The sequence below is a fragment of the Trachurus trachurus genome (assembly GCF_905171665.1).
Source record: "Trachurus trachurus genome assembly, chromosome: 11".
NCBI classification, from domain to species: Eukaryota; Metazoa; Chordata; class Actinopteri; order Carangiformes; family Carangidae; genus Trachurus; species Trachurus trachurus.
In genome coordinates, this window is record NC_139904.1 from 8732488 (window position 1) to 8746836 (window position 14349).

At 43.0% G+C, this 14349-nt stretch overlaps 1 protein-coding gene across 1 annotated transcript in view; it reads left to right on the plus strand.

Annotated features, from left to right (window-relative positions):
• Positions 1–14349, plus strand: part of LOC310993913 (glutamate receptor ionotropic, kainate 5-like) — a gene marked incomplete at its 3' end in the record, with an annotated part of 88378 nt that overhangs the window by 31051 nt on the left and 42978 nt on the right. The window contains exons 7-8 of the mRNA XM_083982391.1: positions 4729–4890; positions 11474–11626. Of these exons, the coding sequence (XP_083838517.1) occupies positions 4729–4890; positions 11474–11626 (315 nt within the window). The remainder of the gene's footprint in view (positions 1–4728; positions 4891–11473; positions 11627–14349) is intronic.

Sequence of the window (14349 nt, forward strand, 5' to 3'; positions counted from 1 at the left end):
ATGCACGCTGGTGCCCGTCGCCGTTTGTCATCTTTATAATTTCCCTGTCCGGCATTGTGCCCTTGTGCGAGCGGACTTTGCGTGGATAATAACTCGTCTCGATCCCCGCCTCTCGATGTGCCACAGACGTTAACGGAGCCGTTCGCAAGGGCGCTTCACGCAGTGGTCGCAGAACCAAGGGCGAAACCCCTCCTCCTCCTCCCCCCGCCACCGCTCTGGAGGCTGGATAGGGACCAACCTGCATTGCATTGCTGTGTTTGACCTACCTGTAACTTTGTTTTAAACACGCTCTGCTGACGGCGAAAAGGCAGAGGCAGGTTTCAGGTGACGGATGCCACCAGACGTCCCGTTTTAGTGAGGATGGAAGAAATGAAACAGGGAAAAAGGAAACTCATCAAAATCAAAAAATATCAATCAAATAAACTTTATTTGTCCCGGAAGGGAAATTTGTCTTGGGCAAGTGGCATCGTAACATATCCAAAAGAATGTGCAGAGAGTGCAATAAATAGTTTAAAAAACTTAGAATAAAAGTTCAAATAAAAACATACTAAAAAACTAAAAATAAATAAATAAATAAATAAAAAAATCTCAGCCTAATAGAATAATAGCAAAACGAATCTGGAGTCTGTTTTAGCTCCTTGTTTTGGATTCACTGCTCCTCCTCCTGTGTGTTTCATCAGTCTCATCCGCAGCTGCTGCTGGACACGGAGCCGACACCGGCGCCAAACACTGAGTCATAAACGTGCTGCGAGTTCAGCCCTGAGCCGTGTGTAAGGAGGGTCAAACCAAACATTAGACAAAGTTCATTAAACTCCATCTAATCTACTGCAGGATCACTCGTTATCTCCAGAGTGACGCCATCTGCGCGTTGGCAGCGCGGCGGCGAGTCCGGTGTTGGACCGGACTGAAATGTCCCGACAAGAACTGGACGGATCCACGTGAAAATAATCCATCATCTCCCCCACCCAACCACCCTCCCCAGGATGAATTTGAATGACTTTAACTTCATCCACCATGGATCGTTATGTTGAGAGCACCGACTTCACCCTCACACGGCTGCTCTTATGCAGCAGTAGACTTCAGACGATCAGACAGCTCCAGAAACCTCCTGACCCCCACGCCTTACACCCCCTCCTCCCTGATGTATCATCCAATACGTGTCAGTGAGTGTAGAAGTGGTAGAAAGGCGCCGTATAGATGTGTTTGACTGGGTGAATGTAAAGTGGTTTGAGTGGACGATGCTGCTGCTGCTGTAGAAAAGGCCGATTTAACCGCAGTCCTTTTTGAATCCCCGTCCATATGGACCCACCAACCTTGAAGGAATGGGTTTCTCTGACCTGAAACCTGCTATGTTTTTATTTCATCATTCAGAAAAACAGCCAGCCTCTCCCCTCTGATTGGCTCACTGACCTGCAGAGATGGACAGAGTACTCGACCCCAGTACTTGAGTTAGAGTACAAATACTACTGGTCAAAATTTACTTTACAAGTAAAAGTAGCTCAGTCGACATGTTACTCGAGTAAGAGTAAAAACGTACTTGCTTTTACAGGTACTTAAGTATCCAAAAGGACATGCTTTTAAATTTACTTTAAGTAAAAGTAAGAGTAAGAGTAAATTTCTTATTTTTCACATCAATGAATTGCTATATTTTTTTTCTAAATGAATTTAAGGACCTTTTAACTCTTGTTTCTGAGAATTAACTCTTTGAAACCACCTGCACTGATGTGCTGCTTTTAGAGGTTAGGGTTTCCTTCTTTGACAAACACAGCTTGTGTCCAATAGTATTAGAAAAAAAAGAGCAGACCTGAAAGTAACAAGTACTTTTCAGCCTTCCTAGAAATTAAAGCAGAAGTAAGCGATCCGGTCGTTTTGGCTAATGCTGCGTTCCAGGCAGGCTTTTGAAACCGTAAATTACAGCTTCAAGTCACAACTTACGACTTTGTAGCGTTCCAGGCAACCCACTCGTATTTTTCCGACCTGTTTTACCGGTGAAAGTCACTATAACGGCCACTCGTAACTTCCGACCCGTGAACTCGTACCAGATCGAACTGGTACCACTTCACAGGTCGGAAAAACACGAGTTTCGAGTTGCCTTGAACGCACCATAACGTCCTGTCAGCCGATGGAGTTAGCAGCCCCCGCCCTCGTCATGGATCTATTGGTCCTCGTCCCTACGTCACCACATTCAGGCGCATCCCTTGGCTGCACACACAGCCCTTCATGCCGTTCTCTCTCCTCATTGGATAAAACTTGTAGGATACGAGAAAAGTTTTCTCCTCGGCTCAGAGCAGAGCAGAGTGACTGACAGACCCGTGTTTCGGTCCAAACACTCTATGTAGGGTGATTGCTGTCGGAAGATATACCTATTTAAGACTTATATTAACACAAAAATATCGCTTACTTCTGCTTTAACTTGAGTAAAAGTAAAAATAAAAATATTTGTCTTGGAAATGTATTCAAGTAAGAGTAATAAGTACCAAAGAAATCTAATACTCAAATAAAGTACAAATCCTCTGGACATGTACTTAAGTACAGTACTCAAGTAAATTTACTCCATCACTGTCCACCACTGCTGGCCTGTTGCTCCTAAAGCATGTGGTTAACTTAAGACCATGAATATATCTTCATTATAGCGTGTCCCTGAACGACTTCAAGCCGAGGAGAAAGTTTCAAAAAACCAGAACTCTCCCTCTCACTCCCCGGTGAAGTAATCAGTCACAGGTTTTTGATCAATATCCTTATCAATCCCCTGCAGATATACTGTATGACGGTCCTGTTCTGGAGGAGCAGGAAGCTAAATCTAAATCTCACTTATTGCTCACGCCGCGTCTCAGCCCGGTTGGACTTGACCTTGCCGCGGCTCCTCCTCGGCTCTGGAGAACCCGCTTCTGTCTAAAATATGAACGTCCTGCTGCAGCCGCACCGTCGCCGGCGTCCTTCTGGGACGGTGCCGCAGCGTTAACCCCCCCCCCCCCCCCACACACACACACACACACACAGTCACTGTCGCTGCCGCTTCCTGCAGCCAACAGCTCTTTGTCACGGCTGGCAGGGCCTACAGTCTGACAGCAGACTTGGCTGTAGCTGAAATTGATTTGGCAACTGGCAACCGCACCAGCAGCAGCAACAACAACAACAACAACGACAACAACGACAGCAGCAGCAGCAGCAGCAGCAGCAGCAGCAGCAGCAGCTTCCCGACCGGCCGGAAACCTGGCTAAGTAAATAAGTGTTGGAGAGAGAGAGAGAGGAATGAACCTCACACGCAGGTTTAGCAGCTGGTTCCAGGAGCCAGGAGTGTCCTCAGGGCGTCTGATTGAAGCTCGGTGGTCTGGACTCTCCAGGCCTCTTACCCTCGGCAGACACCCATTCTGCAGACGGGGGACAGATTGAGAGCCAGAAGATTTTTTTTTATTTCAAGCCCAACCTCCGCCAAACAACGATGATTACGCTCCGTCTGTCCAGCGCTGACGGCGACTGGACAAAAGGAAATAATAACCGTGAATTGAAACCGGAGCGGGACAGTGGAGCATCATGATTCTCCTCCAGCTTCACCTGGAGAGGAGGAACCAAATCTGAACCTGTGGCGTCTGCGGAGATGGACAGAGTACTCAACCCCAGTATTTGAGTAAGAGTACAAATACTACTGGTCAAAATTTAATTTGTTACTAGTAAAAGTAGCTCAGTCAACATGTTACTCGAGTAAGAGTAAAAAAGTACTTGTTTTTAAAGTATCCAAAAGTAAATGCTTTTAAATTTACTTTAAGTAAGAGTAAGAGTAAATTTCTTATTTTTCCACATCAATGAATTACTATAATTTTTTCTAAATGAATTTAAGGACCTTTTAACTCTTGTTTCTGAGAATGAACTCTTTGAAACCACCTGCACTGATGTGCTGCTTTTAGGGGTTAGGGTTTCCTTCTTTGACAAACACAGCTTGTGTTCAATGATATTTAAAAAAAAAAAGAGCAGACCTGAAAGTAACGAGTACTTTTCATCCTTCCTAGAAATTAACTCTAAGTGGAAATGTATTCAAGTAAGAGTAATAAGTACCAAAGAAATCTAATACTACAGTACTCAAGTAAATGTACTCTGTTACTGTCCACCACTCGGCATCTGGTTTTTAAACCCAGACCTGCCCCGGTCTGTCAACACTTAACAGCTGAAGCTAAATGTTTCATTGTCACATCGTCTGTCGCAGAGCAAACACACGGGGCCGAGGGCCGAGCGCCGAGCGCCGGTTTGATTCTGGTTTGTTTCAGCAGCAGCGCTCAGTGTGACACCGACTCGCCTTCAAGGACTATTTGAAGTTCTTTGAAATTCCCCAGCGTTTGATGTCCATCTTTTTTTCCTTTTTTTTTCTCCAAAGCCTTTTTTCTCTCTGCTGCCCTGCTCTGAATTTAGAAATTCAACTTGACGTTGTGCAGCCTGCAAAAGAAAACTCCAATCAAGCTCTTCGCTTGTTCCTCTCTTCCTCCTCCTCCTCCTCCTCCTCCTGCCTTTCTTTCATCCTTCACTCGTTTAGGCTGTGATCTTAAGTGGCCGTTGTATCTGCCGCTGACAACTCCTGCTTTTTGAACAAACTGTTAACACACATCACAGCTGACAGCCAGAAGATATGACTTCCCCTTTTCCTTTCTTTCTTTCTTTCTTTCTTTCTTTCTTTCTTTCTTTCTTTCTTTCTTTCTTTCTTTCTCTCTCTCTCTCTGTCTTCCTCTCTGTCTCCAGGACTTCCCTCTGCTCCGGCTGGACGACGTGGTGGACGATCAGTCCAACATCCTGGGCTTCTCCATGCTCAACACCAGCCATCCCTTCTACCTGGAGTTCATCCGGAGCCTCAACCTGTCGTGGAGGGAGGGCTGCGACATCAGCCCGTACCCCGGCCCGGCGGTGAGAGACGGGTCCAAACACTGATACACACTGAGGGTCGACTTTACACAACGTCTGTGCAGGTCCAGGTCATGGTGGTGGTTGAATGCTTTTCCATCAGCCTTTCAAATGAGAGGTCAAATGTCTTTAAGAACTGAAAAGAAGTCCAGTTGCGAACTCTTAATGCTTAATGATTTTACATAACTTATTCCTTTACCTAATATACATTTAAATCCTGATGAAATAAAAATGAAGACAGTCAGTGAAGATGGAGATATCCTGACATCTCAATTACATTATTTACACAGTTTATAAAATTTGTCAAAGTGCTGAAGTTGAAGGAAACTTGACTTCTTTTCAGTTTTCTTCAACTCCAGCACTAATAACCACCATGACCTGGATGATTAAGAATAGCACAGACACTACACAGAGTAAAAGACTGAACTACTACAACAAAAAAATAATAAATCAACCTTGTACTGATGATTTAACATATTTCTACAACGGCTAAATCCTCAGTGGTCTCAATGCTCATGACAAGGGTTTGATGAAATTAGATGATATCTGACATTTTATTAGTTCGCTTCACTGTAACTTAAGGCCAAATAGAAACTAGCTAACATTAATAATCATAATGGCTTGGATTTATACAGTACTTTTCTATGCACTCAAAGTGCTTAACAGAAACCATTATTCATTCATACTACATTCACTCCAGAGGTGGTAAGCTACGTCTGTAGCCACAGCTGCCCTGGGGCAGCTGCCGATGTGCTGCCAAACGGCCACTCTGACCACCATCAAACATTCTTACACATTTCTATGCATTCACTCGAGGCAAGGTGGGTAAGTTGATGCACTTGTTATTGGACGACCGACTCTACCAGCTGAACTGTAGCACAACTTAAAGGGATATACAGGCAAATACAGAGACTGCTTGCCAAAAAACTGCCCTAGACAGGAACGCGCATCAGCCGTTTTGCATGAATTTACCTCGAAAACAACTCTGTCTGGTAACGTTCTGTTATTATCTCATAGCGTGGTGAATGTGCAGGTCACAACTTGTCCACCAGAGCGTTTTGGAGTTGTTGGATTGTGTATTTGATGAGTTTGATGAGGGAAACCAAGAAATTCCCTTAGCCTCCATAGTGTAGCTCTGAGCAGCTCGCGGCTCTGCTCTGCCGTTCTAAAAATAGCTTGCACTGACAATTAAAGGTAACAAACCTACTGCTACGACTATAGGGATTATGGACCAATTTGCCAAAATGTTGAACTATCCCTTTAAGGCTTGGGTTAGATACAAGCTAAACTATAACTAAAGACAAAGAAGAAACTAGCTTATATTTACTAAGATGAACTGTAGCCTGTAGTAACTCAAAGTTAAAGTTAGAAGCTGGCTAACATTAATCATTCACACCTGTACAGTAGTTGTGTGGCACAATATAATTTAGAAAACTCTTAAAGGGATAGTTCAACATTTTTGAAAATTGGCCCATCGCCATGATCCCCCTAGTAATAGCAGTAGGTTCGTTACCTTTAATTGTTGGTCCAAGCTGCTTTTAGATCGGGGGAGAAGAATACCGAGCGGCGCAGCTACACTACGGAGGCTAATGGAATTTCTTGGTTTTGCTCATCAAACTCAGCAAATACACAACCAAAAAACTCAAAACCGCTGTGGTGGACAAGTTGTGACCTGCACATTCACCACGCTATGAGATAATAGCGGAAAGTTGCGAGATGGAGTTGTTTTAGAGGCAAAGTCGGACTTTACACTCTAGACGGCTGCTCGGCGGAGTGATTTCAAAAGCGCCTGTTTACTGCAGATACGTCCGTATACTACGGCACTGGCTGAGGTGCGCACACTGTGTCCCTCCGACCAGTGGTTCACTGAAGAAAGTAGTTCCGAGTATTTGCTTCACTTCTCTTAACTTTCCGCTATTATCTCATAGCGTGGTGAATGTGCAGGTCACAACTTGTCCACCACAGCGTTTTTGAGTTTTTTGGTTGTGTATTTGCTGAGTTTGATGAGCAAAACCAAGAAATTCCATTAGCCTCCGTAGTGTAGCTGCGCCGCTCGGTATTCTTCTCCCCCGATCTAAAAGCAGCTTGGACCAACAATTAAAGGTAACGAACCTACTGCTATTACTAGGGGGATCATGGCGATGGGCCAATTTTCAAAAATGTTGAACTATCCCTTTAAGATAAGAAAGTAAAATGTATTAAAGGGATAGTTCAACATTTTGGCAAATTGGCCCATTGCCATAATCCCTATAGTCATAGTAGTAGGTTCGTTACCTTTATTTGTCGGTGTAAGCTATTTTTAGAACGGAGGAGCGGAGCGGCAGGCTGTTCAGAGCTACACTATGGAGGCTAATGGAATTTCTTGGTTTCCCTCATCAAACTCATCAAATACAAAATCCCAAAACTCCAAAACGCTTTCGTGGACAAGTTGTGAGCTGCACAATCACCACGCTATGAGATAATAATAGAACGTTACGAGACAGAGTTGTTTTAGAGGTAAATTCATGCAAAACCGCTGATGCGCGTTGTGTTCAGGGACAGTTTTTCAGCAAGCAGACTCTGTATTTACCTCGAAAACGGCTCCGTTTCGTAACGTTCCATTATTATCTCATAGCGTGGTGATTGTGCAGGTCACAACTTGTCCACGAAAGCGTTTTGGAGTTTTGGGATTTTGTATTTGATGAGTTTGATGAGGGAAACCAAGAAATTCCATTAGCCTCCATAGTGTAGCTCTGAACAGCCTGCCGCTCCGCTCCTCCGTTCTAAAAATAGCTTACACCGACAAATAAAGGTAACGAACCTACTGCTATGACTATAGGGATTATGGCAATGGGCCAATTTGCCAAAATGTTGAACTATCCCTTTAAACTAGTTAGATGGTTAGCTATACATTAGAAATGGCAGAGTCCACTTTAGGGGGTATGATATTTTCAAGACATGAGCATGTGAGATAAATTGTTATATTTACACTTCACCGTTTCATAACTAATTCTGAACTTTTATTTTGCCTCTTTTTGGGAGTTTATTGTGTATTGATTGTGATCAGTTTGACCAAAAAAAAGTTATATTATTTTCATTGTCACAGTAATTAGGTCATATTCTCGATGAAATGGTTTAAAATCATGAGACAATGTGTGAAAACAGATCCCTCATCCCTCGTCTGCACATCCAGGTTTGATTGCACGTCGTGCAGCAGCAGCAGCGTCGCCTTATTTCCTTCCGTCTCATCTTTAACTGTCTCTCTGTGCCTCTCTCCTCCTCCATAATGAAAAGACCCATCAGGACAAATCAATCTCTTCAGAGCTTTCTTCACAATCACAGCTCTATTATCAGCAGAGTAATAACACCTGAGCAGATGGCTTTAATGCAGATAATAGCAATGTTCATCTCAGTCACTGAAGACGCTATCATCGCTGCAGAGGAGCATCCTCTCAGGGTTTATTACTCATAGTTATTCACTTAAGGTGCTCAAAGGAGTGGAAACGACCCATAAATAAAACGCTGCTTTTGAATGTAATGAGCTTTATGTTTGCGGTGATTATGGTCATTATCGGAGGAGCATCGGTCTGAAATGACTTACTGATGTGACAAAACATTTCCAACCTTTTAGCCCTGAAGCTTCCTCTTAAAGAGACTACTGTTAATTAAAAAGTCATTAGTTAAAACAATAAAAGATGTCGTACAACACTGAAAGCACATGAAGGAGGAAACTCTGACTCCGCAATCTGCTCCACAAATCATGGACTGAACAGGTGTCACAAAGAGGCGTTCAGGGTCGACTTGGACACCGGAGACTCGGGTTCACATTCTACATATCCACCTTTTTCTGAATGTCAAAAACGTAAGCCGGTTTTGCTCTTCCAGTGGAATTATATGTTTTTTTTATTTAAATACAGTGGATATCACACAAATGGACATTCACTGTTAAAAGCTAGGATTAATAGATCGATGCGTTTACCGCAACTATGACAACTACTGAAACCATTGGAAACATAATCATACTATTCCCTTCCGTTATTATCTAATAGCGTGGTGAATGTGCAGGTCACAACTTGTCCATGAGAGCGTTTTGGAGTTGTTGGATTGTGTATTTGATGAGTTTGATGAGGAAAACCAAGAAATCCCATTAGCCTCCGTAGCGTAGCTGTGAGCAGCTCACGGCTCTGCTCCGCCGTTCTAACAATAGCTTGCACCAACAAATAAAGTTGACGAACCTACTACTAAGGCTATAGGGATTATGGGAATGGGCCAATTTGCCAACATGTTGAACTATCCCTTTAAAATCCATGCGGTGACATCATGTTCAGAGTCGTTCGACAATAATCAACACAGACTTCAGCAGGTAGAATATTAAAATGCCGTCTCTCAGATTTGATCCCGCCACATGAACGCTGAGGTCTTAATCCCCACACAGTAACAGTGGAGCTGGTTCGTACGGAACGAGAACCGAGAGGAAGCAGCTGCAAACACACTGAAGTGTTTCATCAGGTTTTTAGATCATGATGGCATCGAGTGGAGACGAGCCTCAGCTGCAGCTCTGCAGCCCCTTGATGCTGCTCTCAGGTTCATTTCACCACTCATCACTGCATCCTGTGCAAAAAGGGTTCGCTGGTCGTTTCACTCTCTCTCTCTTTCTGTTCCTCTCTGTCTCATCATTTGCATTCATATTTGTTTATTTACAAGTCTCTTATCGAAAACTGCCTCCATACAGTGTCTTTCACAGGAATTATGCTCAAGTGCTGTTTGTCCTCTTTGCTCCGTCCACCTGGAACTCATCTGTGATCATTTTAGATTCTTCATCTCTAAGGTTTTAATCTCTGTTAGTGCCTCTATTAATCGATTCTTGTCATTACATAATTTATCAATCATGTCTCTGTGTTTTTTTTAATTGACTGTTGTTTACTTCATAATAAATGAAGGCTTCACCCTCTTTAATAAACAGAGACAACGATTCTTCTTCACTTCCTCCCTCTTTTGTCCTCGTCCTCTCTCTGTCTCTCCTCCTGCTGTAATTAGTTATCGTCATCCAGCCCCAAAACCATCATCCGCTCGGAGACGCCTCCGATCGCACGCGGCCGTACATCCATCTTTCTTTTATCAGCCGTCGACAGACTGTGCAGCTCAGCCGCCGTACGATTTCTCTGATTTCCCCTCCCTCTGACTGACAACTGACCAAACAGACCAGAACGTCAACACGCTGATAGTATCAATGAGGCGTTCGAGCTGCTGCGCTGAACGCCGCTGATAGCACGGAGCGCTTTTTTTTTCTTTTCTCGTCTTCTTTTTCCTCTGCTATCGCTCCCCGACGTCCTCCATCTGTAGGAGCAACAACAAAAACACAGACTGTTTACTATTGTCTGGTTACGACACAGTGTCTGCAACGATGTGATGTGATGTAATCGGGCGGCTCAGGTGAAGTCGTCACCTCCTCGCGGCTTTTTAACGTCGTTTAGCTCCTTGTTTCGGTCACACAACTGTTACCTGTCGATTTGCTTCTCCTTTTTTTTTTTTTTTTATAAAGGAGCGATACGTACAGTAAGACTGTGGCCAAAACTGTTGCTGCAGAGACTCACTCACACAGTCTATATGCCACTGGAACTGCGACAATGTAGTAATAGAAGGAAATAAAGCGGATAGAGCTGTATACTACATGCACTGGGAAAAAATGGATTATTGTGTAAAAAGCTTGGTGTGTGTCTAAGAGAAATGAGCCACTTCGGCATCTGTCCTTCAAGGGGACATATTATGGAAATATCACTTTTTGAAGGCTCTTCAACATATATTTGGGTGTTTGTCTTGGCTTCCGGCCCCTAAAATGTGAGAATTGACAACAAAATCTGTAATGTGCAGACTCCCTAGGTTGAAATCCATGTAGGTCCCTCAGTTGTCTTCCAGTGATGTAACTAGTTTTTGAATTTGCATAACCCCACCCCTACCTGGGACCAGTAGAAGGGGCGGGGCAAGCAGTGGTTCATTTGCATTTAAAGGGACAGGCACTGAAACCAGCCGTTCTGAACAGGGCTGTTTTGAGAGGATGAAAAGAGCTGTGATGTTTGATCCTTGGGTTATTTTGACGAAAGCATGTCACAGACATGTCTTTAACACACCTGGGAACTATTTAAATTTTTGAAAAAGTGGCATAATAAGTCTCCTTTAAATTCTTCTCCGCTTTCAGTCGTCTCCATCTTTCAAACTCATCTCCGATGCAGATCCTGGTTTTGTTTCTGCTTTGTCAATACGTTTTTGCGAGGTTTTTTAACGTTAGTGACTTCAGACATAATCCACAATGCTTGTAGCTGCAGCTCCGTGGTAACTGGCAACCTTTGTGATTTGAGATTGAGCAACAGGCCAAAACACATAATCAAAACATGATTTGTGCGCTGCAAATACAATTTTTAAATGTGAATATTATGGCTGTACTATTGTTGTCAGTTGATCCGTATTTTCAAATTAACATGATTCCTTAGTTCTGGTGACATATTGAGTGATTTTATGATTTCTTTCTATACATTTCTTACATATAGCTCCTTTAACATGTGATGATTTTCCAAAAACCTGACTTCCTCACTGTTGTTGTTTTTTGCAGCTGTCGTCGGCCCTGATGTTCGATGCCGTCCACGTGGTGGTGAGCGCCGTGCAGGAGCTGAACCGCAGTCAGGAGATCGGAGTGAAGCCGCTGAGCTGCACCTCGCCGCTCATCTGGCAGCACGGGACCAGCCTCATGAACTACCTACGCATGGTAAACACACACACACACACACACACTGTATGACCACTGTAAGACCTCTAGCGGGTGGCATGATGTCTGGTGGAGACGTCGTCGTCGTCGTTGCCGTGGAGGCTGTGGAGTTAAGGCGGATGAATGGTTCAACAAAGCGACTGTGACATGTGGCGCTGCTGCTCACGTCCCATCAACTAGTTTTCCTGCCTGAATTTAAACAAACCTGAGCCTCAGACGAGGGGGCGGAGCAAAGACCCTGACGGTGACCACCTCAGCTGCCGACTGGAGGAGGGGTGGGGGGTCACATGAAATACACCTCAGAAAAAACCACACAAGATAAACTCACTATTATTACGGTTATTATAAGTTATTTTGTAACTATCATTTCTCATTTTTCGGATGCTCAAGTTACCTATAAATTTAGGTAATATACCTGTTTAGGAGTGCTGTGTTAGAGAGTGTAGGTGCTTTTGTAATGATTGAATTTAGAATTTTTTTTTCTTTCCTTTTCTTTTCTTTTTTAACCTATTTTCTTTCTGTATGCTCTGATGATAAGACATGGTATGGTACATGTATGAGCTGTTTCTTCAAATAAAAAGTAAGTGGTAACACTTTAGATTAGGGAACACATATTCACCATTAACTAGGTGCTTATTAAAAATTATGCATATAAGTAGCTTACTAGCTCCCTATTAGTAATTATTAACACGTTATTCTACATAGCCTTATTCTACCTCTATTACACCATGAAAGATTTTTCCTGATATTAACTCCTAATTATCACTTATTCATTGCAAATGAATGCATTGTTGTTTCTGAATAATGATGTGAATAACCAGTGGGTTATTGGGGCCTTGTACATGGGCAGTAGCACAAGAACAGTAATTATTCCTTTATCACTCTGAATTAGTATAACATTAATGCATTAATTTACAATGAATAAGCACCCAGTTAATGGTGAATATGTGTTCCCTAATCTAAAGTGTTACCAAAAGTTTAATAGCAAAAAAAAAAAAAGAAAAACCACACGTTATATTTTGTAGTTTAATTGTGGACACTTGTTGATTTCTGACATGACGCAGTGAAGTCACAGATCAGTTCAGATCTACAGCCACAGAGAGAGAGAGAGAGAGAGAGAGAGAGAGAGAGAGTGTTATTGTCTTTTTTTCCTCTGGCTCAGTTCCCTCTCTCCCTCCTTTCATTTCCATGCTCATTTAATTTATTCTCGTCCTGTTCTCTGTGTTTCTGTCTGTCTGCCACCTCTTGTTTTTGCCATCCACTGAGGACACCTCCCCCTCTCTCCCTCCCTCCCTCCCTCCCTCCATCCTCCTCCTCTTCTCTCTCTCCATATTGTTTTTGTTGCTCTCAGTGCATCACTTCATCATCTCTACACTGTTTTTGGCAGCAGCTAGAAACCTCTCTCACTCCCTCCCTCTCAGTGTCTCTTGCCACAGACTTTTTGGGATGTAATTCATCTTGAGGCGCACACACACACACACACACACACACACACACACACGCTTTCATACTGTACGCTCACTCACTTACACATTACTCACATAAACTCAGGCAAGAAATATGCATGCTCGACTGCACATGCATCACACAAGTCTCACACTCATTTGCACATTCCTACACACACACACACACACAGAAAACCAGCCACTCCGTCACTGATCTGATCATCTGTCTGCCGTGTAGCACGCAACACGCTCACTGGTGGAGTGTGTGGATTTAAACAAGGAGGTGGTTTGTCCTGAATCACGTGACCATGTTTTTTAAATTTTTTTATTTAATATGAAACATTGAAATGAGGTTGCGATCATTACTGATAAAGCAGAGCAGGGAGAAATTGTCTTTTTCACACAACACCAGAATTACAATTTTATCAGCTTTTTTCCCCCTAATGAAAAACAAACAACAGAAGACGGGCTCTCCCGGCTGCAAATCCAGGCATCATTGATCTTCATCTTTATTGATCTGAAACACCACCACATCTGGAACGTCTTTCCATCATCCAGTGTCTCTTCTGTTAATGTTACCTGCTTGTTACAGTAGCAACCGACAGAGATTTTGCTCATGATTTGACATTAAAAAACCAGACAGACTGCCTCCAGACGGCTGCCTTTTTTTTTGGACGACTGCAGCTCAGGAGGTACTGTAGAGCGGAAGGAGCTTGAAGTTCGATCCCCGGCTTCTCCAGTCCATATGTCAAAGTGTGCATGTTGTGTGCGAGTGGTTGGTTCATTCAGAAAACAGAAGCACGCTGTATAATGAGTGAGTGTGTGAATGGGAGAATGGAACTGTGTAAACTGCTTTGAGCGGTCTGACAGACTGGAAAAGCTCTGTATAAATGCAAGTCCAAGTCCCATTTTTTTGGTAAACTGTCTCTCAACTTTTATCAGCTTGTGCTGACATGTTGATGTTTCACCTTTTTTTAATATATAAACTTTATTTACACTAAGTAGTGTACAAGGCAACTGTCAATGCAAACAAGGTATGCTCAAGGTAATGCATAATCATGCAGGAGTCACATAAAGAGAGCGACAGAGAGAAAAAAAAGAAATAAATTAAATTAAAGATAAAATAAATAATAATGATTAAAAACAAACAAAGAAAAGACAATAGATCATAAGTCAAATGCATGACACAAGGCTAATGTTTTAAAGCTTTGGAATTTTTGCAATAATTAACCCTGCTGCTGTCCACCTGGGTCAAGGAAGGAAGGAAGGCAGGAAGGA